This window comes from Thermothelomyces thermophilus, chromosome 1, assembly GCF_000226095.1.
Source record: "Thermothelomyces thermophilus ATCC 42464 chromosome 1, complete sequence".
Classification (NCBI taxonomy): domain Eukaryota; kingdom Fungi; phylum Ascomycota; class Sordariomycetes; order Sordariales; family Chaetomiaceae; genus Thermothelomyces; species Thermothelomyces thermophilus.
Window position 1 is genome coordinate 57,165 of NC_016472.1, and position 21,560 is coordinate 78,724.

General features: G+C 62.3%; 8 protein-coding genes and 1 non-coding gene across 9 annotated transcripts; 4 read left to right on the top strand and 5 right to left on the bottom strand.

Moving 5' to 3' along the window:
- The first annotated feature begins 71 nt into the window (after positions 1-71).
- MYCTH_2293949 (uncharacterized protein) lies at positions 72-1,591 on the top strand. The gene is made up of 3 exons (XM_003658278.1): positions 72-552; positions 602-731; positions 819-1,591. The coding sequence occupies exons 1-3, from the start codon at positions 401-403 to the stop codon at positions 1,557-1,559; spliced, it is 1,023 nt and encodes a 340-aa protein (XP_003658326.1). The 5' UTR covers positions 72-400; the 3' UTR covers positions 1,560-1,591.
- A 1,327-nt stretch (positions 1,592-2,918) lies between these two features.
- Positions 2,919-5,575, top strand: MYCTH_90655 (glycoside hydrolase family 2 protein; the record flags this gene model as incomplete). Its single annotated transcript, XM_003658279.1, has 2 exons — positions 2,919-3,425; positions 3,515-5,575. The coding sequence occupies 2 exons, from the start codon at positions 2,919-2,921 to the stop codon at positions 5,573-5,575; spliced, it is 2,568 nt and encodes an 855-aa protein (XP_003658327.1).
- A 240-nt stretch (positions 5,576-5,815) lies between these two features.
- On the bottom strand, positions 5,816-7,415 carry MYCTH_2293953 (uncharacterized protein). The gene is made up of 2 exons (XM_003658280.1): positions 7,164-7,415; positions 5,816-7,091 (listed from the first exon to the last, which is right to left on the bottom strand). The coding sequence occupies exons 1-2, from the start codon at positions 7,173-7,175 to the stop codon at positions 5,961-5,963; spliced, it is 1,143 nt and encodes a 380-aa protein (XP_003658328.1). The 5' UTR covers positions 7,176-7,415; the 3' UTR covers positions 5,816-5,960.
- Positions 7,416-9,201: 1,786 nt separating this feature from the next.
- Positions 9,202-9,311, bottom strand: MYCTH_t53. Its single transcript has one exon. It is a non-coding gene; the product is annotated as a tRNA-Leu (tRNA).
- A 168-nt stretch (positions 9,312-9,479) lies between these two features.
- Positions 9,480-11,582, top strand: MYCTH_2293954 (uncharacterized protein). Its single transcript, XM_003658281.1, has 3 exons — positions 9,480-9,775; positions 9,875-11,072; positions 11,216-11,582. The coding sequence occupies exons 1-3, from the start codon at positions 9,692-9,694 to the stop codon at positions 11,458-11,460; spliced, it is 1,527 nt and encodes a 508-aa protein (XP_003658329.1). The 5' UTR covers positions 9,480-9,691; the 3' UTR covers positions 11,461-11,582.
- A 122-nt stretch (positions 11,583-11,704) lies between these two features.
- On the bottom strand, positions 11,705-13,432 carry MYCTH_2049934 (uncharacterized protein; the record flags this gene model as incomplete). Its single annotated transcript, XM_003658282.1, has 2 exons — positions 11,705-12,658; positions 12,992-13,432. The coding sequence occupies 2 exons, from the start codon at positions 13,430-13,432 to the stop codon at positions 11,705-11,707; spliced, it is 1,395 nt and encodes a 464-aa protein (XP_003658330.1).
- A 326-nt stretch (positions 13,433-13,758) lies between these two features.
- On the bottom strand, positions 13,759-16,379 carry MYCTH_2293957 (uncharacterized protein). The gene is made up of 3 exons (XM_003658283.1): positions 16,192-16,379; positions 14,207-16,093; positions 13,759-14,114 (listed from the first exon to the last, which is right to left on the bottom strand). The coding sequence occupies exons 1-3, from the start codon at positions 16,309-16,311 to the stop codon at positions 14,070-14,072; spliced, it is 2,052 nt and encodes a 683-aa protein (XP_003658331.1). The 5' UTR covers positions 16,312-16,379; the 3' UTR covers positions 13,759-14,069.
- A 644-nt stretch (positions 16,380-17,023) lies between these two features.
- MYCTH_2293959 (uncharacterized protein) lies at positions 17,024-18,215 on the bottom strand. The gene is made up of 4 exons (XM_003658284.1): positions 17,850-18,215; positions 17,750-17,796; positions 17,506-17,697; positions 17,024-17,436 (listed from the first exon to the last, which is right to left on the bottom strand). Exons 1-4 carry the CDS (start codon positions 17,920-17,922, stop codon positions 17,089-17,091), a joined length of 660 nt encoding a protein of 219 aa, XP_003658332.1. The 5' UTR covers positions 17,923-18,215; the 3' UTR covers positions 17,024-17,088.
- A 271-nt stretch (positions 18,216-18,486) lies between these two features.
- Positions 18,487-21,414, top strand: MYCTH_2293961 (uncharacterized protein). Its single transcript, XM_003658285.1, has 3 exons — positions 18,487-18,972; positions 19,058-20,808; positions 20,940-21,414. The coding sequence occupies exons 1-3, from the start codon at positions 18,765-18,767 to the stop codon at positions 21,108-21,110; spliced, it is 2,130 nt and encodes a 709-aa protein (XP_003658333.1). The 5' UTR covers positions 18,487-18,764; the 3' UTR covers positions 21,111-21,414.
- The last annotated feature ends 146 nt before the right edge of the window (positions 21,415-21,560 follow it).

Sequence of the window (21,560 nt, forward strand, 5' to 3'; positions counted from 1 at the left end):
CCGTACAGATACCTTACACAGCTAACTTTTCCGGAATCCGTAGCACAGGCCCCTTATCAGTCGCATGGTGATTACCGCGCCGCATTGTTGGTTGGCTGCATGTTCACTATCGCGCATGGCAGACCCGTGCTTCTCGTGACGCAGGCCACCCCCGGCGGGCATCCCACTTTCGACTATTCCGCACACGAGCAACATCGCGACGACCGAAGAAGAGCAACCAGCATACACCGTTTCCAGCCACGCAGCAGGATACGCAGAAGAACTCGTAACTCGTGCAAGGCGCAAGATCGAGAGTCGTTTACGGAATCGACGCTGCATTCGCACAGCACAGCGCGGAACAAGCAATCGCCGACCGACCGACGAAAGACGACGTCGAATCCGATTGCTCGTTGGTCTCCGCATGAGCGGCTACGAGTTGCCCGGCATGACGCGCCCGCGGGGGTCGTCGGCCGCCAGCGAGGATAGCACGGGCACGGTGCGCGAGCAGGAGCTGGGGAGCATGTACGACTACCTGGCAAAGGTCATACTGCTGGGGCCGAGCGGGACGGGCAAGTGAGTACGACGGAATCGGGACTGCCGGCGTGTCCTGACCGAGAGCCAGGTCCTGTCTTTTACATCGCTTCGTAAAGAACGAGTGGCGCGTTCTCTCCTCCCAGACGATCGGCGTCGAGTTCGCGAGCAAGATCATCAAGGTCGGCACTGGGGCCCGAAGGAAACGGATAAAGCTACAGGTGTGTAATCCCACGCGCACGCCCTTGCGCACGCCCGCCCCCACAACCTCTAGTCCTTAGCTGGCACGCGCTAACGCCCCTCCCCAGCTCTGGGACACGGCAGGAACCGAGCGCTTCCGCTCCGTATCGCGGTCCTACTATCGCGGCGCGGCGGGGGCTATCCTCGTCTACGACATTACCTCGCGCGCCTCGTTCCAAGGGCTGCAGCCCTTCCTCAACGACGCGCGGGCGCTCGCGTCGCCCAACCTCTCCCTCCTGCTGGTCGGCAACAAGCTGGACCTGGCGGGGGACCCGCTCGTAGACACGGGCGTGCCACCGCCGACCCCCGGCGGCAGCGTCAGCTCGGCCTCCTACGCCAGCACGCCGGTACCGTCGTCGTACTCGTCCACGTCCACGTCGACGATCCACCCGGGCCTGGGCGCGCAGCTGAAGGCGACGGTGGCGCCCGACGGCCGCGAGGTGTCGGCGGTCGAGGCGAGCCGGTGGGCCAGCACGGTGCAGATCCCCGTCGCCATGGAGGTCAGCGCGTTCAGCGGGGAGGGCGTCGACGAGGTGTTTGGGCGCCTGGCGCGCATGATCCTGACCAAGATCGAGCTCGGCGAGATCGACCCGGACGACCCGATGAGCGGCATCCAGTACGGGGACGCGGGCGCCCTGTGGAACGCCGGCGCGAGCGACGGGGGCAGCATCAAGAGCACCATCACGGCGGACGACGTCGGCGTGGGTGGGCGAAGGAGGAGGCGAGGGAGGCGGACCGGGCAGGGGCTGAGGGAGTGGGAAGAGGTGTTTACGCTGACGGGGAGAAGACGGAATAGGGGATGTTGTTGACCAGGTACGGCAGGCTCGGGAAGAGAGGGGGGAAAAGGGGGGGGAGAGGGGGGTTTGATGATACCACGTCTTTACCTAATGTTGGCCAGCTGGCCCTAGATATAATAATGGCAAGGAGGCTTGGGCATCGGGCCGGCCTCCGCGCGTCGAGTGAGGCGATAGAGCTGCTTCTAGCCACCGTATAATGAGTTATTTCTCTCAAGCCCATAACAGGCCCGAAGACGATCGCGCGGCATCAGACCCAACGACCGGCTGAAGTTCGGAAACCTATCGGCACGGTGGGCGGATTGCTACCAACATTGACTTGCTTATCGGGTACCGAACGCAGCGATCCCCCTGGGTTTAGTTAGCGCCGGGCAAGGTATGGCCGGAGCGAGAACGACCCGGATCCGCCAAACAAGTGGGTCGCGAGCTCTCTCATCTGAATTCGTCCGTTCTGTATCCCGTGTGTGTCCCGTATCTCCTCTGCTCTATCTTCTGGCTCTTCCTCCTTTTTGTTGATTTCTTACTTTCCTTGGTCGAGTCTCAACGTCCCTTTGTCTCCTACTAACAAACCGTTGGCGACCTGCGCGGCTACGAATTGCGTATGTCAGGGTTGCATCGCCGCGCTTGAGAGCTTGGCATTTCCCAGATCGGTCGCGGAGAGCCTCCCTCCGAGGTACCGTCTCCACGCGACCGCGGCAGGGTAAAAACGTGTGCGAGAGAGCACCCTGTATCGTCTCCCGCGACTTACATTAGTACATCGTCACGGCCGGCAATCGAGAGGGAAAACGTGATCTCGACTGCAAACAAGACCAAAAAAAACAGATAGAATAGGACTTGAAGCATCTAACCCCGCCGGGTCAATCGACAGACAGCAGGAGACAGTCTGACCGAGACCGCAGCTTGAGACTTTGAAAGACAATGATGTATGTACGAGTACGGACGTAGTTGATAAGACATCCAACCCTGACAGGGTCCCGGTGTGGTACCTGTGGGGTTCCCGGGATCCCCAATTGGAGAAGGCGACGAATCGGGGCTCGAGGCCCCGCGGTCGTGAAGGTGTGCATCGGCAGCTCAAGCTCCAGCACCACATGTGCTTGCACTTGCATCCAATCCACGGAGCTGGCCAAGATGTGAATAACAACAGGAGATATAAGGCAGCGCCTGCGACGGCCGGCCGCTGCTGCCTGTGTCTTTTTCCCCCCCTCAACCAACGACGCCTCTTGCTGCCTCGGAGTCGAGCGCTGCGATACAGCACTCGTTCAGCACTTCGTTCTTTCCCGCAGCTCGCCAAAGTTCCCAGGCAACCACGCCATCTGCCCCTCCCCCTCCCCCTCCCACCCCCGGGCGTTCCTCGGGCAGCCGCCCGTCGTCATCATGGCACCCCGCGTTGTGATCCCGCTCGACCAGAACTGGGAGTTCCGGCAGGCGGACAAGCCAGACTCCAAGTTCCTGCCCGTCAGCCACTTCCCGACTAACGTCCACCTCGACCTGCAACACCACGGCCTGATCCCGGACCCGTTCATCGGCAAGAATGAGCTCCTCGTCCAGTGGGTGGGCGAGGCGCAATGGACCTACAGGACCGTCTTCGCGGCGCCGCCGGTGCCCGAGGGCGCCAGGGCAGTAATCGCGTTCGACGGCCTCGACACTTTCGCGACCGTGGTGCTCAATGGCACCACCATCCTCGAGTCGGACAACATGTTCCTCCCGCATCGCGTCGAAGTGACCTCGGTCCTGAAGGCCGAAGGTAACGAGCTCGTCATCACGTTTGACAGCGCCTACCTGCGGGGCTGCAAGCTGGTCGAGCAGCACCCGAACCACAAGTGGGGTTGCTGGAACGGCGACGTCTCGCGGCTGGCCGTGCGCAAGGCGCAGTACCACTGGGTGAGCCTCCCACCTCCTCCCTCCCGCAGATGACCATCCGCCGTTCTCACCGTTCTCACCGATGCTGACTGAACTGTCCCATTACGCAGGGCTGGGATTGGGGCCCGACTCTCCTGACCTGCGGCCCCTGGCGGCCGGTCCACCTCGAGATATACGAGTCGCGCCTGTCCGATCTCTACGCCGAGACGGTCGTCGACAAGTCGCTGAAGCGGGCCAGCGTCAAGGTGACAGCAGTCGCAGAGCGCAGGGCGGACAGGGTGCGGTTCGACATCGCCCTCGACGGCCAGCAGGTGGCCACCGAGACAGCCGAGCTGGACGCCACGTCGGGCGAGGCTACCGTGTCGTTCCTCATCGACAGCCCCGCGCTGTGGTACCCGGTCCGCTATGGCAAGCAGCCGCTCTACGACATCCGGGCAACCCTGCTCGCCGGCGACGATGAGGTCGACACGCTCTCCAAGCGGATCGGCCTGCGCCGCGCCGAGCTGATCCAACGGCCACTGGAAGGCCAGCCAGGTACGAGCTTCTTCTTCGAGGTCAACAACATCCGCATCTACTGCGGCGGCAGCGACTGGATCCCTGCCGACAACTTCATCCCGCGTATCAGCCGTCGGCGCTACTATGACTGGGTCAGGCTGGTGGCCGAGGGCAACCAGTTCATGATCCGCGTCTGGGGCGGCGGCATCTACGAAGAGCAGGCCTTCTACGACGCTTGCGACGAGCTCGGCATCCTGGTCTGGCAGGACTTCATGTTCGGCTGCGGCAACTACCCGGCCTGGCCGGCCCTGCTCGAGTCCATCAGGCGCGAGGCCACCGAGAACGTCAAGCGGCTGCGCCACCACCCCTCCATTGTCATCTGGGCCGGCAACAACGAGGACTACCAGTACCAGGAGTCGGAGGGCCTCACGTACGACTACGCCAACAAGGACGCCGAGAGCTGGCTCAAGACCGACTTCCCGGCCCGCTACATCTACGAGAAGATCCTGGCCGACGTGTGCGCCGACCTGGTCCCCAGCACCCCCTACCACCCGGGCTCGCCCTGGGGCGCCGGGCTCAATACGCACGACGCCACCGTCGGCGACATCCATCAGTGGAACGTGTGGCACGGCACGCAGGAGAAGTGGCAGAACCTCGACCGGCTGGTCGGCCGGTTCGTGTCCGAGTTCGGCATGCAGGCCTTCCCGGCCGTCAAGACCATCGACGCCTACCTGCCCCTGGGCCGGGACGACCCGGACCGGTACCCGCAGTCGTCGACGGTCGACTTCCACAACAAGGCCGAGGGCCACGAGCGGCGCATCGCGCTGTACCTGGTCGAGAATCTGCGCTACGCGCCCGACCCGCTCGAGCACTTTGTCTACTGCACGCAGCTGATGCAGGGCGAGTGCCTGGCCTCGGCCTACCGCCTCTGGAAGCGCGAGTGGCGCGGACCCGGGCGCGAGTACTGCGGCGGCGCGCTGGTCTGGCAGACCAACGACTGCTGGCCCGTCACGAGCTGGAGCATCGTCGACTACTACCTGCGCCCCAAGCTGGCCTACTTCACGGTCAAGCGCGAGATGGCGCCCGTGAGCATCGGCATCACGCGCAGGACGCACCTGCACCCGCGCGACCGGCACACCCGAGTCAACGTGGACGTCAAGACGCAGATCGAGGTGTGGGCCAGCAACCTGACCCTCGAGGACTTGACGGTCGACTGCGTACTCAAGGCCTGGGACGTCGAGAGCGGCGAGGAGACCTTCTCCGAGACGGTGGCGGCGGCGCTGCTCCTGCGGGAGAACCGGTCGACCGAGATCGCCGCGCTGGACGTTCCCGTCCGGCAGAAGAACGTCGGGGAGGAGGGCCGGATCGTGGTGGCGGCCTATCTGGTCGACAAGGAGGGCAGGCAGATGGCCCGCTACGTCAACTGGCCCGAGCCGCTCAAGTACGTGCACCTGCAGAAGCCTCGGGCGCTCCGGGCGCAGCTGACTGCCGATTACTCGGCGGTCGAGGTCAGCGCCGAGGTGCCAGTCAAGGGCGTCGCGCTGGAGTGCGAGGATGACGGGGTCCGATTCGACGACAACCTGGTGGATATTGTGCCGGGCGAGGTGGTCACCATCGGCGTCAGCGGGGCGGGCAAGGACACCAAGATCGAGACGCGGTATCTGGACATGATCTAATTTCCGGTTCTTCCGGAAGGGGAGTGGGGGAAGAGTTATATAGAAGGAGAAGAATAGGTATCTAGACCAATTTATTACGACAGGTGGCTTTAGAAGAATGGACCGGAACGGCAGAAGGGACAAGAACGGGGAAACCCAAGGAACGATGAGGAAGCTCATTACGAATGATGTTGGAGACATAAACAAAGTTCGATTATTGATCTCAATTATCTACGGCACTACCAAGAACCCGCCCCCCCCCCCCCCCCCCCGCATAGACGCCTAATAGATCATCCATATAAACCGACCGATCACCATGCATGCACACCGTTGAACGCCACGAGATGCAACCAAAGTATAAAAAGGTTAACGAAGAATTTTTTTTTTTGGGGAAAAAAAAAAATGCTCAGCAGCAGCCGGTGCTGCCGGTGACCGGGGCGGCCTTGAGCTTGTTCTCGTCGACGGTGGTGTCGATGGCCTTGTCGACCTTCTCGTTGGGGCCGGCGATGAGGATCTTGATGACCTGGCCCTCCTTGACCTTCTTGAAGGCCTGCTCGGCGTCGCGGAAGGGGACGACGCCGTTGATGAGGGCCTTGACGTCGACCTTGCCCGAGGCGACGAGGTCGATGGCGAGCTTGTAGTCGCCGCTGCCGTAGCGGAAGGAGCCGCGGGCGGTGACCTCCTTGAGGCAGAGGGCCATGATGGGGAAGGTGATGTCGGACTTGCCCATGCCGCCCTGGACGTAGGTGCCGCCCATGCGGACGACGTGCAGGGAGGTCTGGATGGAGGGCTCGGCGCCCGAGGCGTCGATGACGGCGTCGGCGCCGTCGGGCAGGTCGGCGACGGCCAGCAGCTTGCGCGCGTTCTCCTCGGGCGAGACGCGCTGGGAGGCGTACGTGTGGGTGGCGGCGTAGGAGCGGGCAAAGTCGAGCTTGGACTGGACAATGTCGACCGAGACGACCTTGGTGGCGCCGAAGGAGCGGGCGACGGCGGCGCAGAGCAGGCCGACGGGCCCGGCGCCCATGACGACGACGCTCTGGCCGGGCTGGACGCGCGCCTGCTTGACGATGTGGACGGCGACGGCGAGGGGCTCGATCAGGGCGCCCTCCTGGGTGGACACGTTGTCGGGCAGCTTGTAGCAGAAGTCGACGGGGGCGACCCAGAAGCCGGTCAGGGTGCCGTCGTAGGGCGGGGTGGCAGCGAAGACCATGTCCGGACAGAGGTTGTAGTGGCCCGAGAGGCAGGCGGGGCAGCGGCGGCAGGGGTAGCCGGGCTCGAGGGCGATGCGGTCGCCCTTCTTGAGCGTCTTGACGGCGGAGCCGACCTCGACGACGGTGCCGGCCGACTCGTGGCCCAGCACCATGGGGTCCTTGACGACGAAGTGGCCGATGGCGCCGTGCTGCCAGTAGTGCACATCGGAGCCGCAGATGCCCGTGTAGTTGACGGCGACCAGGACATCGTGCGGGTTCTGCAGCTTGGGCACGGGCCGCTCCTCGAAGCTGACATCGTTGGGCTTATTGAGGACGAACGAGAGGTTCTGCGGGGTTGCTGTTAGCCGGGCGCCGGCGGGCAAACAGAGAAGGGGGGAGTTCAGCCTGGCTGCACCTACCGAAGAAGCCATTGTTGATGGTGGTTTGCTTGCGTTGGCCCCGGTAGGAGGGAAGGAGAAACGGAGGGAAGGAGAAGGGAGGGAAGGAATTAGCTTTGAGAGGGAGTCGGTATGACAGCACAGAAGACGACTTGAACAAACAAACGGGATCGAGGAGGGTTGAGGACAGAGAGGGAAGCAGAGAGGAGCTGGGAGCTTGTTCAAGATCCTCGAGGGAGAGAATCAGTTTTAAATACGCAGCGAAACCGGGCAGCACCGTTTCTCGGAGATATCCAGCGGTGGTGCTCTTGGTGGTCCCCCGTCTTCGCTTTGCCCTGAATTCGGGCACAAGAATGCCCCTCCTTGCCCCGACCGGGCAAACATCGATTGGGGAAGCTTGGAGGGCCGTGGTGCGGGGAGGCTCAGTGCCTGAGGTGCGAAGGGCCAGGGCTCGATAGCACCACCACCACCCCACCTACCTACTTTGCCCCGGATGACATACATAGTATAACCAAACCACGCCCTCTCCACCGCAGCGTGCGGTCGAGCCTGGCAAGCCGATTACGCCATGGCTTGTCTGTCTTTGGTGGTGAGCCCGCCGAGTCCGCCGTACCAAGTCCAGATGTACTGTAGGATCACAGTAATCCGTACATACAATTATCCAGCACAACGCGCCGCCACTAGCACCCCCTGGTTCGCTGGAAGCTTATTGCAGCTTCCAATCCACCGACGCTGCAAGCTCCCGCGAGAACCCCACGAACGGCGCACTGGCCTGGGCCGTCGATTTACCCAGCGATTTTAGCCGCGCCTATCAGCGGTCGAGCGCAACAGCATGGGGACCCGCCCCGTGGCTTGCCGCGACGAGCGCTGCCAGGCCAGAACTCGTCAGCTGAGTATCAGAAACTTCCTTTATCTACGATCTACGGAGTACGAAGGTTGGTCCGGGAAGACTTTGCAATCCTGTGCCAAGGCTAGGCATCTAACGTACGAAGTGCACCCACAATCTTATTTATACTGTAATTTATACAGTAAACAGATCCTCACCGCACATCCAGGTTCCTCTCTACCTATCCTGCCCATCAGAGCCTATATACAAGTCTATGTCGCAAGGATCCAGGGGAATATCAAATGGGTGATCTGACTTGCTAGAGGAAATAAGTATAAGGAGGGTATAGTTCCTGAACCACTACCTTTAGGTGAGGAGGAGCCTGGTTATCGTATATAGCGCGAATGGCTTCAGAAATCGGGGGCCGAAAAGGAAGTTAAATTAGAAGCTAAGATGGCCACTATTAATAAGGATATTACAGATAGACTTTGTAGTAGAGAGCTTGTATATCTAATACGTAGGCGACATTAGCGATAGACTTATAAGTAGGGAAGACGACATACCTGCTAGTAAAATAGAGCCTCTTAACTGTAAAATATAGCGAATTGAACATTGTTACAAATGTTTAAAATAAGCCTAGTTTTAAGCTTAGTTTAAAGTGTTAGATACATCTATAAGCTCGGTTTAGCTATAGTGTGCAAATGTCTCTTACAGTGCTAGCTGACTATACTGTATGCCAAGGTCTTGGCAACCTGGGAATTGCAAAGTCTTCCCGGACCAACCTTCGTAGAGAGGGTTCAATGTCGAAAAAAGGGGGTCAAGATGCAACTTGCAGCCAATTCTTTTGCCGCAGAATCCACAGGCTAGGGATCGGGCACTGGGGCGGTGGATTGGCTCTTGTTGGGAGGCACCGAGAGGTAGGTTGTTGCGCCTTGGGCATTTGCACAAAGCATATACACGACACTCCTACCTCGAGATAGGGAGGGGTGGTTACCCCAAACCGTGGTGAAATTCCCTGTATAGCTACAAGCCATCCGCCGGTCGCGGCGTCTTCACAAAGCTCGAAGGGCCTTCTGAACGGTGACTAAAATCGACGCTGGTTGGGAAAACTCAGAACTGTCTCAATAGTTTGTCCAAAGCCCCTCTTCGGGACTTCGAGATACGCATCACCACAAGCCGAAACCAAGAACAAAAAAATACAAGAAAAAACCAAACATCACAACATGAAAAAGATGACAAGGGTGAGATTCGAACTCACGCCCCATTTCTGAGACCAGGAATGCTCGATGAGCGAATTCAGGTGGGCCTGAACCTGGCGCCTTGGACCGCTCGGCCACCTTGCCGTTGATGGGGTAGTGGGCACAAAATTGCGCACAAGAGCTTGCAGTAGCAGCGCGCATCCAGGACTTCGGAAGCAGTTGGTTGTGGTTCGTGCACGGCCAAGCGAGGGGCAGCACGGGATTTGACTGTGACGTCGTGCCGGTGTCGGCAACAGCGCCACATGCCGATGCAACCCGGAGGATTCCGCCCCGCCGTGCATCAAGGCACCGAACTCCGAATTGCATCTTCGGAGTCCGTAAAGCAAAATCGGTTATTCACCGAGAACGGAGGACTGCCACCGCCAACACGACCAATGCGTCATGCGTGGTGGACAGCCGTCGTTCCCTGGTCACTGACCCGCGCGATTCCCGGTCCCGGCCCCGGCCCATTTTTTTCGAGAACCATGGCGACGACGACGCCGTCACCAACGCGATCGGCGACGACGAGGACGACGAGGACGACGAGGACGACAACGAGGACATACAATGTAGGCAGACGAATCCCTCCGCGCTCTCCCCCAGCTCTTTCCCCCCGCTCTCTACCACACGCACTGCCGGCGCTCGCGCTCAACTAGCTCACCGTCCAGGACGCCATCGACGCCCTCAATTCCCTCCAGACGCCCTATGCCGCCATCGAGGCCCGCCGCCGCGCGGGCATCCGGCCCGACGCCACCTCGGTGCGCGAGATGCGCGCCTACCTCGCCCGCATCGGCTACACCCCGCGGGACCTCGACCGGCTCAACATTGTGCACGTCGCCGGCACCAAGGGCAAGGGCAGCACCTGCGCCTTTGTCGACTCGGTCCTGTCGCGCTACCAGCGCCGCGGCGGGTCCCCGCGCCGGGTCGGCCTCTTCACCTCCCCGCACCTGATCGCCGTGCGCGAGCGCATCCGCATCAACTCGGCGCCCATCTCGGAGGAGCTGTTTGCAAAGTACTTCTTCGACGTCTGGGACCGCCTGGAGGCCAACGCCGACGTGGCCGCGGACGACGCCGCCCCGGGCAGCAAGCCCATCTACGCCCGCTACCTGACCCTCATGAGCTTCCACGTCTTCCTGTCCGAGGGCGTCGACGCGGCCGTCTACGAGACGGGCATCGGCGGCGAGTACGACGCCACCAACGTGGTCGAGCACCCCGTGGCCAGCGGCATCAGCACCCTCGGCATCGACCACGTCTTCGTCCTCGGCGACACCGTCGACAAGATCGCCTGGCACAAGGCCGGCATCATGAAGCCCGGAAGCCCCGCCTTCACCGTCGAGCAGGTCCCGCGCGCCGCCGAGGTGCTCAAGGCGCGCGCCGCCGAAAAGGGAGTCGGCCTCCGCGTGCTCGACATCGACCCGCGGCTGGCCGCCGTCAAGATCCGCCCGGACGCTACTTTCCAGAAGAAGAACGCCACCCTCGCCGTCGCGCTTGCCGAGACCGCCCTCAGACGGCTGGACCCTTCCTTCTCGCCCGACCCGGACGCCCTGCCGCGCGAGTTTGTCGACGGCCTGGAGCAGGTCGTCTGGCGCGGCCGCTGCGAGGTCAAGGTCGAGGACCACGTCATCTGGCACGTCGACGGTGCCCACACCGTCGACAGTCTCAAGATGGCGGCCCGCTGGTTCGTCGGCGAGTGCGCCGGCCGGGCCGGGGGCGGGCCCAGGGTGCTCATCTTCAACCAGCAGGGCCGCGCCGAGGCGGTCGACTTTCTCGACGGGCTCTGCAACACCGTCAAGGATACGGGCCGGGGGTTCGAGCACGTCATATTTTGCACAAACGTCACGTACGCCGCCACCGGCTACAAGAGAGGTATGTCTCTGTCCGCTTCCGGTCCGATCCGGTTCCGGTCCGCTCTACCGCTCTACACGATGCATCATCCGCCGGCGAACGGGGCGGCGCACCGTCTTCTCGTCGTTTGTGTTTTTTTCCTGCGCGTTGACAAACGAGCCCAGACTTTGTAAACCACCAGCACAACCCCGCCGACATCGAGAAGATGACCCAGCAGCGCGTGTTCGCCGACAGGTGGAAGAAGCTGGACCCGTCCGCCAACGTCATGCTCATTCCCACCATCGAGGAGGCCATCAACGCCGCCCGCGGCTTGGCGAGCGGAGAGCACAAGGTCCAGGCTCTCATCACCGGCAGCCTGCACCTGGTCGGCGGTGCGCTAGGTATCTTGGAGAGCGCTGATGCGTTGTAATTCCGAACTTGGTAGGCAAATGGAGGGGAAAGGGAAGAGAGGAGGAAGGGGGCGAAAAGAATGATACCGAGGCGAAGACGGGGTTTGGGAGTCCGTCCGTCTCGGCGATTACGAATATTGACTGGAGGCTCGTCTTCATCGACGCGTTCGCGGATTTCACCTGGTGATTCAACTATACAGGTTGCATGCTTCACGGCCATCTGGGGCTTTCGGAGTTTCGGGATAGATTTGGCAGGCTTAATTATTAGTATTCGGCATGGTCAATGATCTTGAGCACGGCGCCCGCCAGGTGGAAACTTCCCGTAACCAGCACCCGGCACGGCTTCCCTTGCTCCCTCGCCTGCGCCGCGATATGCCTGATCTGCTCCACCGCGGGACGGACGGCGTTGTGCACCGTCGTGGTGGTCGTGCCGTCGGCGGCCTCCTGCATCGTCTCCTGTGCCCTGATCTGCGTAGAGAGGTCGCGTTCCTCGCCATCTGCCGGTTCCTCCTCTTCGTTCCTCGTAAATATGGCATGGTCGAAGGCGGTCCGGCCGCCGCTCTGCGCTCCAGATAGAAGCGCCCTCAACAGCGGCGCCGGATCCCTCTCCTGCTGGTTGAACAGCAATACCCGCACGCTGCCGCCGCCGCCGCCGTCGTTGTCGTCGCCACCCGCCCTGTCCGCGAACCACCGGCCCACCCCGGCCAGACTGTCGTCGGTGTGCGCGCCGTCGACGTGCCACTCGATGATGGTGCCCTGCTGCGCGTCCCGGAGCACCTCGCAGCGCCCGCGCAGGGCGGCCTCGCGCAGCCCCCGGACGAACTCGGGCGGCATGTCGCCGAGCAACCACTCGTCCGTCCCGAACCTGCCCTCGAACCTGACCCCGACGCGCAGCAGGTGCTCCCTCGCGGCGTGGACGGCCAGGGCCATGTTGTACTTCTGAAACGGCCCCTGCAGGCGGGCGCCGTCGACCCCTCCCCACCGCTCGACCTCCTCGTCCGGCACCTCGACCAGGACGGCGCCCTTCTCGCGCGCCCGCCGGCGCAGCACCTCCATGACGCCGCGCTGGTGCTCTTGCGCCTCGGGCAGCCGCCTGGTGAAGGCCTTGACGCCTTCCTTGAAGATGCCGCTCTTGTGCCACGCGATCTTGTTGACCGTGTCGCCCAGCATGCCGACGTGATCGATCCCCAGCTGCGTCACCACCGTGGCCGTGACGCCCTCCCTGGGCAGCACGTTGGTCGAGTCGTACTCGCCGCCGATGCCGCACTCGACCACGGCGCTGCGCAGGCCACGGCCGCCCTCGGAGACGAACGCATGCAGCGCCACGAGGGTCAGGAAGCGGAAATAGAACGGCTTGGTCGCCGGCCCGCTCAGCAGCTCCTCCTCCTCGGCCGGCGTGAGGCTGACGCGCGGCGGCGGCGGCGGCGGCGGCGGCGAACCCCCCTCGCCACCACCCCCGGCCCCGGCCCCGGCCCCGGCCGCGGCCTTGAGCTTGGCCTCGGCGGCCTCCCGCCGCGCTGCCTCGGTCAGCCGGTCCCAGACCTCTGCGACGTAGCGCGCGAACCGGTCGGGCGCGATCGGGGCGCCGTCCAGCACGATCCGCTCGCGCACCGACAGCACGTGCGGCGACGTGTACAAGCCAACCCGCCCGGCCCCGGGGTACTGCGCCAGGACGGACGCGATCAGCGCGCTGACGCTGCCCTTGCCCTTGGTCCCCGCCACGTGCACGAACCGCACCGGCAAGGCGGCCAGCGACGCGGGCGTGTACCCTGCCCGGCCGAGCCAGGCGAGCATCTCGGGAATGGCCAGGGCGTTTAGGTCGGCGGGTTTGCCGCCTCCCCCTCCTCCTCCTCCTCCTGCTCCTCCTGCTGAAGCGGCGGCTGTTGCTGGGGCAGGGTCGAAGAGAGAGGTGACGGCACGGTTGGACTGGAGCTGCGCCAGACGGGAGAGCGCGGTGGCGTAAGCGTCGTCGGGCACGCTGGGGGCAGCCATTGTGTGTAAGAGATGCGACGAGCGGCCGCTGCAGCTGACTGAATCGATGACTTTTAGTCTGGAGGCAACGATCAGTTGGCGACGATGAGCTTGAGCTTGAGTTTGGATGACGGATCTGGAGATGGCGCGGCGGGTTGCGAACATCTCGCTATGAGAGAGCTCGCTGTTTTAGTTATTTCGACATTTCCCTCGGGTTCCCCGGGGTAATTTTGTCAATCCGGAATCGATGAAACCAAAAGGTTTGTCGATGAGTGATCGATGTTGAGTTTGTTGGTTTTGTCTGCAGTGAGACGTGGGCGGGCCCCTCGGTCTTCTCCGGCTTCGCTTGGTTTTTTGGTTTTGGTTCAATCAACTCCGAAGATTCTCAAGGTTATAAAATATCATCACAGCGGATAAACACCCCGAACGAGCCCAAAACCTCAAAATCTGCATTCCACACACACCCCCGAACCTGAGCTGCCACACTACCAAAAGCAAACAATCGATGGAAAACGAGCTGACAACAGCTGACCGCGTCTATTGGCTACTTAATACACGCACCCAGCCCGAACCGTCCTTCTTGACCTTTAGATCTACGCAGTAACGCAGGAATGTACATACATCGACAAAGGAAAAAGTTAAAGAATAAAAGTCCCGTCTACTCCGCCTTCAAACTCTGCAGCCTAGCCTCGGTTTGGATGACCTGTGAAAAAAGTCCATTAGCATGTTATATTCGTAGAGCAACACTTCAAAGGGGAGGGTTCAAAAAAGGGGAATAAAAAATATATAACATACGTCCAAGGCCTGGCGCACTTCCAACACCTTCCTCACCTCGGCTAGCCAGTCGCGGCTGAGCGTCTTGGACCAGCCGGTGAGGCCGTTCATCTCGCGCGCCGCGTTGTCCAGGTCGCCCTCCTCGAGGAAGGTCTGCGTGCGGGTCAGGATGCTCTCGACGTCGTCGCCCGCGGCCAGGCCCTGCTTCTTGAAGAGGACCTTGCTCAGGACGTAGCTCGAGGCGTGGCTGGCGACGCCGGCGTCCTCCGGCAGCAGGGACGCCTTGCGCACCTCGGCGGCCACGCGGCGGAACCGGTCGATCAGCTCGGCCGGGGTCGAGACGCCGCGCTGGTAGGCCGACGGGTGGATGGACGCGATGGCGGCGTCGATGACGGGGTCCTGGGCGGCGATCTCCTTGAGGGCGATCAGCTCCTTGACGAAGGGCCGCGGGTGGCGGGCGTCCTCGAGGCTGGCGCGCACGGCCTCGACGGCGACGTGCAGCTGCTGCGTGCGCAGGTTGGAGTCGACCACCTCGTTCCAGCCGGCCGTGAGCCTCTCGAGGTCGGCCACGGCGGCCTTGAGCTCCTCGAGCTTGCCGAGGCGGCCCTCGCGCTCCTCCTCGACGTGCCTCTTGATGTCACTGGCGAACTGGCGCTGCAGCTGGATGGCCTGCTCGAGCAGCCGGTTGTTGAGCTTCTCCTCGGCCAGCTGGCGCTCGCGCTCCTGGATGAGCTGCACCTTGCTGTCGTAGCTCTTCCTCAGCCGCTCCATCTCGGCCTCGAACTCGCGCCGGAACTGCTGCTCCTGCGCCGCCATGGCGGCCTCGAGGCGCGAGACCAGCTCGTTGGCGGCCTTGTCGAAGCCGTCGACGCGCTCCTTGACCTGCTGCGCGGCCTCCTTCTCCACCGCCGCCCTGAGGTCGCGGACCTTCTGGCCGAGCTTGCTGATCTCGCCCTTGGCCTTGCCGATGGTCGCGCCGTACTTCTCGCTGGCGCCGTCGTGGTTGATGACGGTGATGATGTCGTTCAGCATGCGCACCATGGCCTGGACGACCGGCTCGGCCGCGTCGGGGACGGCGAGCGGGTCGATGGGCGAGGCGGGCGGCCACCGCGAGGGCTCGTCCACCTCGGGAGCCTTGAACGACTGCTTCGCGGGAGCGGGATCGATGGCAGCAGGCTCAGGAGCCGGAGCCGGGGTCGGACCGGGAGCGGGCGTGGGCACGGGAACGGGCTTCTCCTCCGCCGCCTTGGTGGTAGTCTCGGCCGAGGGCTGCTTGGCCGTCTCCTGCTTGGCCTGGGCGACGACAGCGGGCTCCGCCTTTCGGCTGGGCTCCTTGGCGGCCTCGACTTTTTGCACCGCGCTCGACTGGCGGCCGCCGGTCTCCCTGCCGTCGGCGACACGCCACGAGGCGCCACTCTGGGCGGGGATCTTGACCTGCTCGCCCTCCGGCCGTCGGCCCGTCACTCTGCCGGCCACGTTGGGAAACCGCTTCTTGAAATCCATCTCCTCGAAATAGAGCACGGCCTGCTCGCCGTAGGGGATGTACTCGGTAAAGAAGTCGTGGAAGTTGTCGTTGATGCGCGCATACCACACACCGCCGGCGAATCCCAGGGCGCTCAGCAGGGTCAGCGTCAGGACGAAGTTGCGCAGCCGCCGGAAGAAGCCCTTCTTCCTGGGGGGCACCGGCGGCGGAGGCATCGTCGTCGTCGGCGGCGGCGGCGGCGGAGGCGGAGTCTTGGTCGCTGTCGCTGGCGTGGCCGCCGGGCCCGGGGCGGGAGGCTTGGGGGGGGCCTTCTCGACGGCGGGAGGAGCCGGAGCCGGGGCCGGGGTCGACGGGGCCGTCAGGGTCTCGGAGGCCGGAATCTTGACTTCATCGGGACGCTTGCTATTGTCGGCGTAGAATCGGTTCTGGAAACGAAAAGAACGGGGGCCGGGCGGCGGTTGGTTAGCTCATCACTGTCACTGTGGTGCAAAAGAGCGCGTGCATGACCTCATCAATTTCATACCTGAACCTGCCCCGACACAACCGCACGCCGGGCCGCAGCAACTTGCCATTGGCGGCCAGCAGCAGCCGCGGCGGGCCTGGTGCCCAGCGCCCTCACGGATCGCAGTGATGTCCGCAACATGAGGGGGGATTGGGGATTGGGGTGGCCGACAAGGCGCAATGGGAGAGTACGGAAGGTGGTGGGTTTTGGATTGAGCAAGCAAAAAAGAGCTCGGCAAAGTTCCGGGAGAGCTGCGGGAACTGGGCCGCCCGCCCTGGCAGTCGGGTCTTGGCACCCACCTGTTCCGTTCAAACAAGGTATCACTACCAATTTTAGCGCCGAGCGACCGGGCAACCCCGAACGCCAGGTAGTAGTAGTGTGTAATAGCACTAATAGCACGGAGGTGTTCATCTCAAAGTCGGAATGCTGGACGACTTGCACACTTGCCCAAGAGTCAGAGTATGTAAGAAAAATCAGAAAAATCAGAAAAATCAAGGGCGGAAAAAGATTGGCAACACGGCTCGGCCCCTTTGCGTGATTAGGATTACCGCGTCCCAAGCTGTTGCCTCTATCTGCCTACTATACACCCAAAGCACAGCCCAGCCTTCTTCTCGTTGCGAGGCCATCCATCCGTGTCAACAGAAACGAGAGAGAAAAATCATCCATAAACCCGTGAAATAAGGCATTAAACGGCCCAGTCACCCCGCCCAACAGACTCCACCCCAGATGTGTGTGTTGCCGACAATGTCCCACCATCCCGGGATAAACGTGTCTAATGCGGCTCTTCCTGCTCGACAGCTACGGCTCATCTGCAGCCGCATCAAAAAAAAAAAAAAAAGAAAAAAAAAAAAGACCGCCATGCTCTCTTCTGTTCTCTCTCTCTCTCTCTCCCTTCCCCTCTTCCACGCATTCATTCCGTCAGCAAGCGCACGGCCCGCCAACCTGCGTGTTTGCCCCCTCGGGCGCTAGGCTGACACCGGGTCGCTGGCCTGGCCGGGCATGCCTGGGCCCGACCTGGTCGAGCGGCAACTTCTTGGCGATGGCGGTGAACAACTCCTGCACATTCTCGGCCGTCTTTGCCGACGTCTCAAAGAACAGAAGGCCAGCCTCCCTTGCATACGCCTCGGCGTCGGCCGTCTCGATCGCCCGCTTGTCGGGCTGCTCCGTCACCAGGTCCAGCTTGTTCCCGGCGAGGGCGATGATGATGTTCTCGTTGGCCTGCCGCTGGAGCTCTTTAACCCACGATTTGGCCTTGTCGAGGGATGTCTGGTCCAGTCAGCAAGGGAGCAAGAGAGACATGCGGAGCGAAACGGAGGAATAAAGACAAGTACGCACCGCCTGGGTGATGTCGTAAACGACGACTGCGCAGTTGGCATTCCTGTAGTACATCGGGGCCAGCGACTTGTACCGTTCCTGGCCCGCCGTATCCCAGATCTCGAACTTGACCGTCGTGTTCTCATCCAGCGAGATGGTTTGCGTGAGGAAGGCGGCGCCGATAGTGGATTCCCTGTACGAGTCGAATTGATCCTGATGCCGTAAGTCTCCGTGCTCGGCCGCATAGGATGGCATGTTTGCTCACCTTGACGAACCGCAGCACGATCGAGCTCTTCCCGACGGCCGATTCACCTGTACCGAGTAAGCCCGCGTACCTTGCCGGCCGGCTGGCAGCGCCGTCTTACCTAGCAACACCAGCTTGAACTGGGCAAAGCGGTTGCTCATGCCGCGAGCGCCGGGGGGTCCTCGAGTCGCCATGGCCGTGTCGGGGATAGATAAGAGGAAAGAGCGGAAGAGCCCCGACGCTTGAAAAGTGAGAGCGGTTGTGTTGACGGGTCGGCTGCGGAGGCTCGGTTCGCAGAAGAAGATGAGATATCGCGGGGATTAGAGGTCGCGGTGTGTGTAGGCTGGGAGGAATGAAAGCCGAGACTGGACGGTCGGCCGTTTCGAGAGGACGTAGTCGGTCGGGTGTTGAGAACCACGGGACCAAGGTTGCAATTGCTGAACGGAGCTGGTTTGGCGAGGTCGATGAGCGCAACCGGGACCTGGCCACTGCCACTGGTCAGCGGGCGGGTGCACACGTCAGGCCTGGCCCGATAGCGAAGGCAGCCGTAACTGGTCTGTGCACTTCCACGTGATGCCGACGGCGGCCTGGTTACGTACCTCCCCCCCCCCCCCCGGTTGGCCACCCGTTGGTGCTACACTGGGGCGGTCACCCTGGCATTCAGTTAACTACGGAGTACGCCAGCCGGCGCCGGCAGCCAGAAGCGCCATGCCAAGTCCGGCCAGGCCAGCTTTTGAGAGCTCAATCCGGAAAGAGAACAGATCCAACTTCGCTATTGTTGGCAAGCTCCCAGAACGTCAGCTTTAAAGGTGCTCAGGGATGAAACCAAAACTGCCATTTTTAGCAAAACCAACACCGAAAGCAGAGAATTGACGGCCGCCCTCTCCTCGCTCCCTCGTCTCGTCAACGGCTTAATTTTTTTTCTTTTTCTTTTTTGGCGCACAAACTCGCCCGCACCGCATGGAATTCGGTTCGAGCGGAAGCCCTTGAAACAACGCCCATCGCCGCCGCTTGTCGCCCAAGCGGTCTCGCAGCCATGGCGCTCCCTTTCCGCGACATCAACGTGCAAACCGCCTCCGACTCGTACATCTTCTCCTCGCCCTCCAGCCCTAATGCGCCCGCCCTGTCGATTGACCGCCCAACGGGCGACATCCGGCTCAACGATGCCGCCCTTCTCGCCGGCAAGCGCGTGACCCGCGTGACGAGCATCGCCGGCATCCTGGGCATGATCCAGTTGCGGCTGGGTACGTGATCCGAGGAGACAAGAACGCAGAGACACAGGCGGCGCTAACTCTCTCTCCCCCTCTCCCCCTCTCTCGCCCTCTCCAGACAAGTACATTATAGTCATCACAAAGGCCAAGCCCGTCGGTCGCCTCCGCGGGCAGATGGTGTACAAGATCGTGGCCACCGAGCTCCTCCCTCTGCGCGAGCGCCAGGTGCACGACCCCGATGAGGACCGCTTCCTCGCGCTGCTGCGCAACTTTATCAAGTCCGGCCCAATGTACTTCTCGTACGCCGTCGACCTCACCAACAGCTTCCAGCGCCAGGCCGAGCACGACAACTCCGTCCCGCTGTGGAAGCGAGCCGACGACCGCTTCTTCTGGAACCGTTTCATCCAGTCCGACCTGATCAACTTCCGCAACCTGGGAAGCCGCGGCCAGCCGGCGCCCCAGCCCGGCATCGATCCCTACATCCTGCCCGTCATCTTCGGCATGCTCGAGATCCACCCGACTACCTTCAAGGGCACGCCCCTGACCCTCGCCCTCATCACGCGCCGGTCGCGCCACCGGGCGGGCACCCGCTACTTCACCCGCGGGCTCGACGACCAGGGGCACGCGGCCAACTACAACGAGACGGAGCAGATCCTGGTTCTCAACGACAGCGCCGCAGGGCTCGGCGGCGGCTTCGCGGGCAGCAGCTCGGGGCCCGGGGGCTTGCAACGCGGCGGCGCCGCGGGCAAGGAGATGCAGATCCTGTCGTACGTCCAGACGCGCGGCAGCGTGCCCGCGTACTGGGCCGAGGTCAACATGCTCAAGTACACGCCCAAGCTGCAGGTCCGCGCCATCGAGGCCGCGCTCCCGGCCGCCCGCGCCCACTTCGAGGAGCAGATCCGCATCTACGGCGACAACTACCTGGTCAACCTTGTCAACCAGAAAGGCCGCGAGATGCGCATCAAGCAGGCGTACGAGCAGGTCGTCGACATGCTCGTCTCGAGCCCCCAGGAGCACGCGCAGGCGGACCGGCGGACCGAGGAGAAGTTCCGCACGATCGAGAAGGGCGGGGGGGGCCCGGCGCGCTCGCCGTTCGACCGCCTGCACTACATCTACTTCGACTTCCACGCCGAGACCAAGGGCCTGCAGATGCACCGGGCGCAGCTGCTCATCGACCGCATGCGCGACGCCCTGGTGGCCCAGCAGTACTTCCGCGCCGCCGAGGCCCCCGGCAGCCGCATCGACGGCCGCCTCGAGGTGCGCAGCCTGCAGACGAGCGTGGTGCGCTCCAACTGCATGGACTGCCTCGACCGCACCAACGTCGTCCAGAGCATGCTCGCCCGCTGGACGCTCGACCGCATGCTGATCGACCTCGGCCTGCTGCCGCGCGGCTCGCGCTTCGCCGACGAGGACGACGCCTTCGAGCTGCTCTTCCGCAACATGTGGGCCGACAACGCCGACGTCGTCTCCAAGGCCTACTCGGGCACCGGCGCCATGAAGACGGACCTGACCAGGCTGGGCAAGCGCACCAAGGGCGGCGCGCTGCAGGACGGCAACGTCGCCCTGACGCGCTACTGGAAGAACAACTTCCTCGACGGGCCCCGCCAGGACGCCTTCGACCTCTTCCTCGGCGCCTACCAGGTCCCCGCCGGCGGCATCGGCTCCGCCTTCATCTTTGCCGACCGCCGCCCCGTCTGGATCCAGAGCGTGCCCTACATCGCCGCCTTTGGCTTCTTCTTCGTCCTCGTCGCCCTCTACACCCCGCGCCTGCCCGATGCCGCCGTCTGGCCCCTGCGCCTGTTTACCATCTTCTGGGCCGCCGTCGCCCTGTGGGGCGTCCACTTCATCCTATCCAACGGCATGCTCTACGTAAGTTCTTTCATTCCTGTTTGTTTTCTACCCCTTCCGTGGCGCTCTCTCTCTTTTCTTTCCCTTTACCTTCTTCCCCCCCCCCCCCCCCCGGGGCTTCCACCAGGCCAGAACTTACTGACAGACGTTAGGTCAACTGGCCCAAGCTGAACCCTCGCCCTTGGGCGACCGAAGGCTACCACGAGACCATCAACCGGGTGCGCAAGGACCGGATCCTGGGCCCGCTGGTGGCGCGCCACGAGCGTGGTCTGAGCACGGCGAGGTACATCAACGCGGAGGAGGGCAAGAAGCGGATCGAGTAGCCTTTTGCCCTCGGCTTTTTTTTTTCGAAACTCTTTTTTTTTCGATTCTGTTTCTAGATCTTGAGAGTACTTCTGCAGTGTCGTTTGTATGTAACAGGCCGGCCGTGTCTAGAGTAGAGGTAGGGGGTCGGTCTGTAGATTTGAAATTTGTTGTAATAGAGATTCTGGTGTCGTTTGGAGCGTACCGTACTCGCCCGGTTACTGGCAAGGGGGCGGACAGAGTCCTGAGTAGTGTTTGCGGTGCAAACAGGCAATTCTATGTAGTTCGGGAGAATCACGACCTGCTCCATTCGAGCGCCGTCTCTTTACGCCTGTGCTTGTTCGACGGCATTTTTTTTCTTGCTCCGCCAGGGGCATGGAATCCTCAATTCTATCTCAAGAAGACAGTATTACAAGGTATGTATATATATATGTATGTACAATTCCTGGGTATCGTTCCGTAGCATGCTT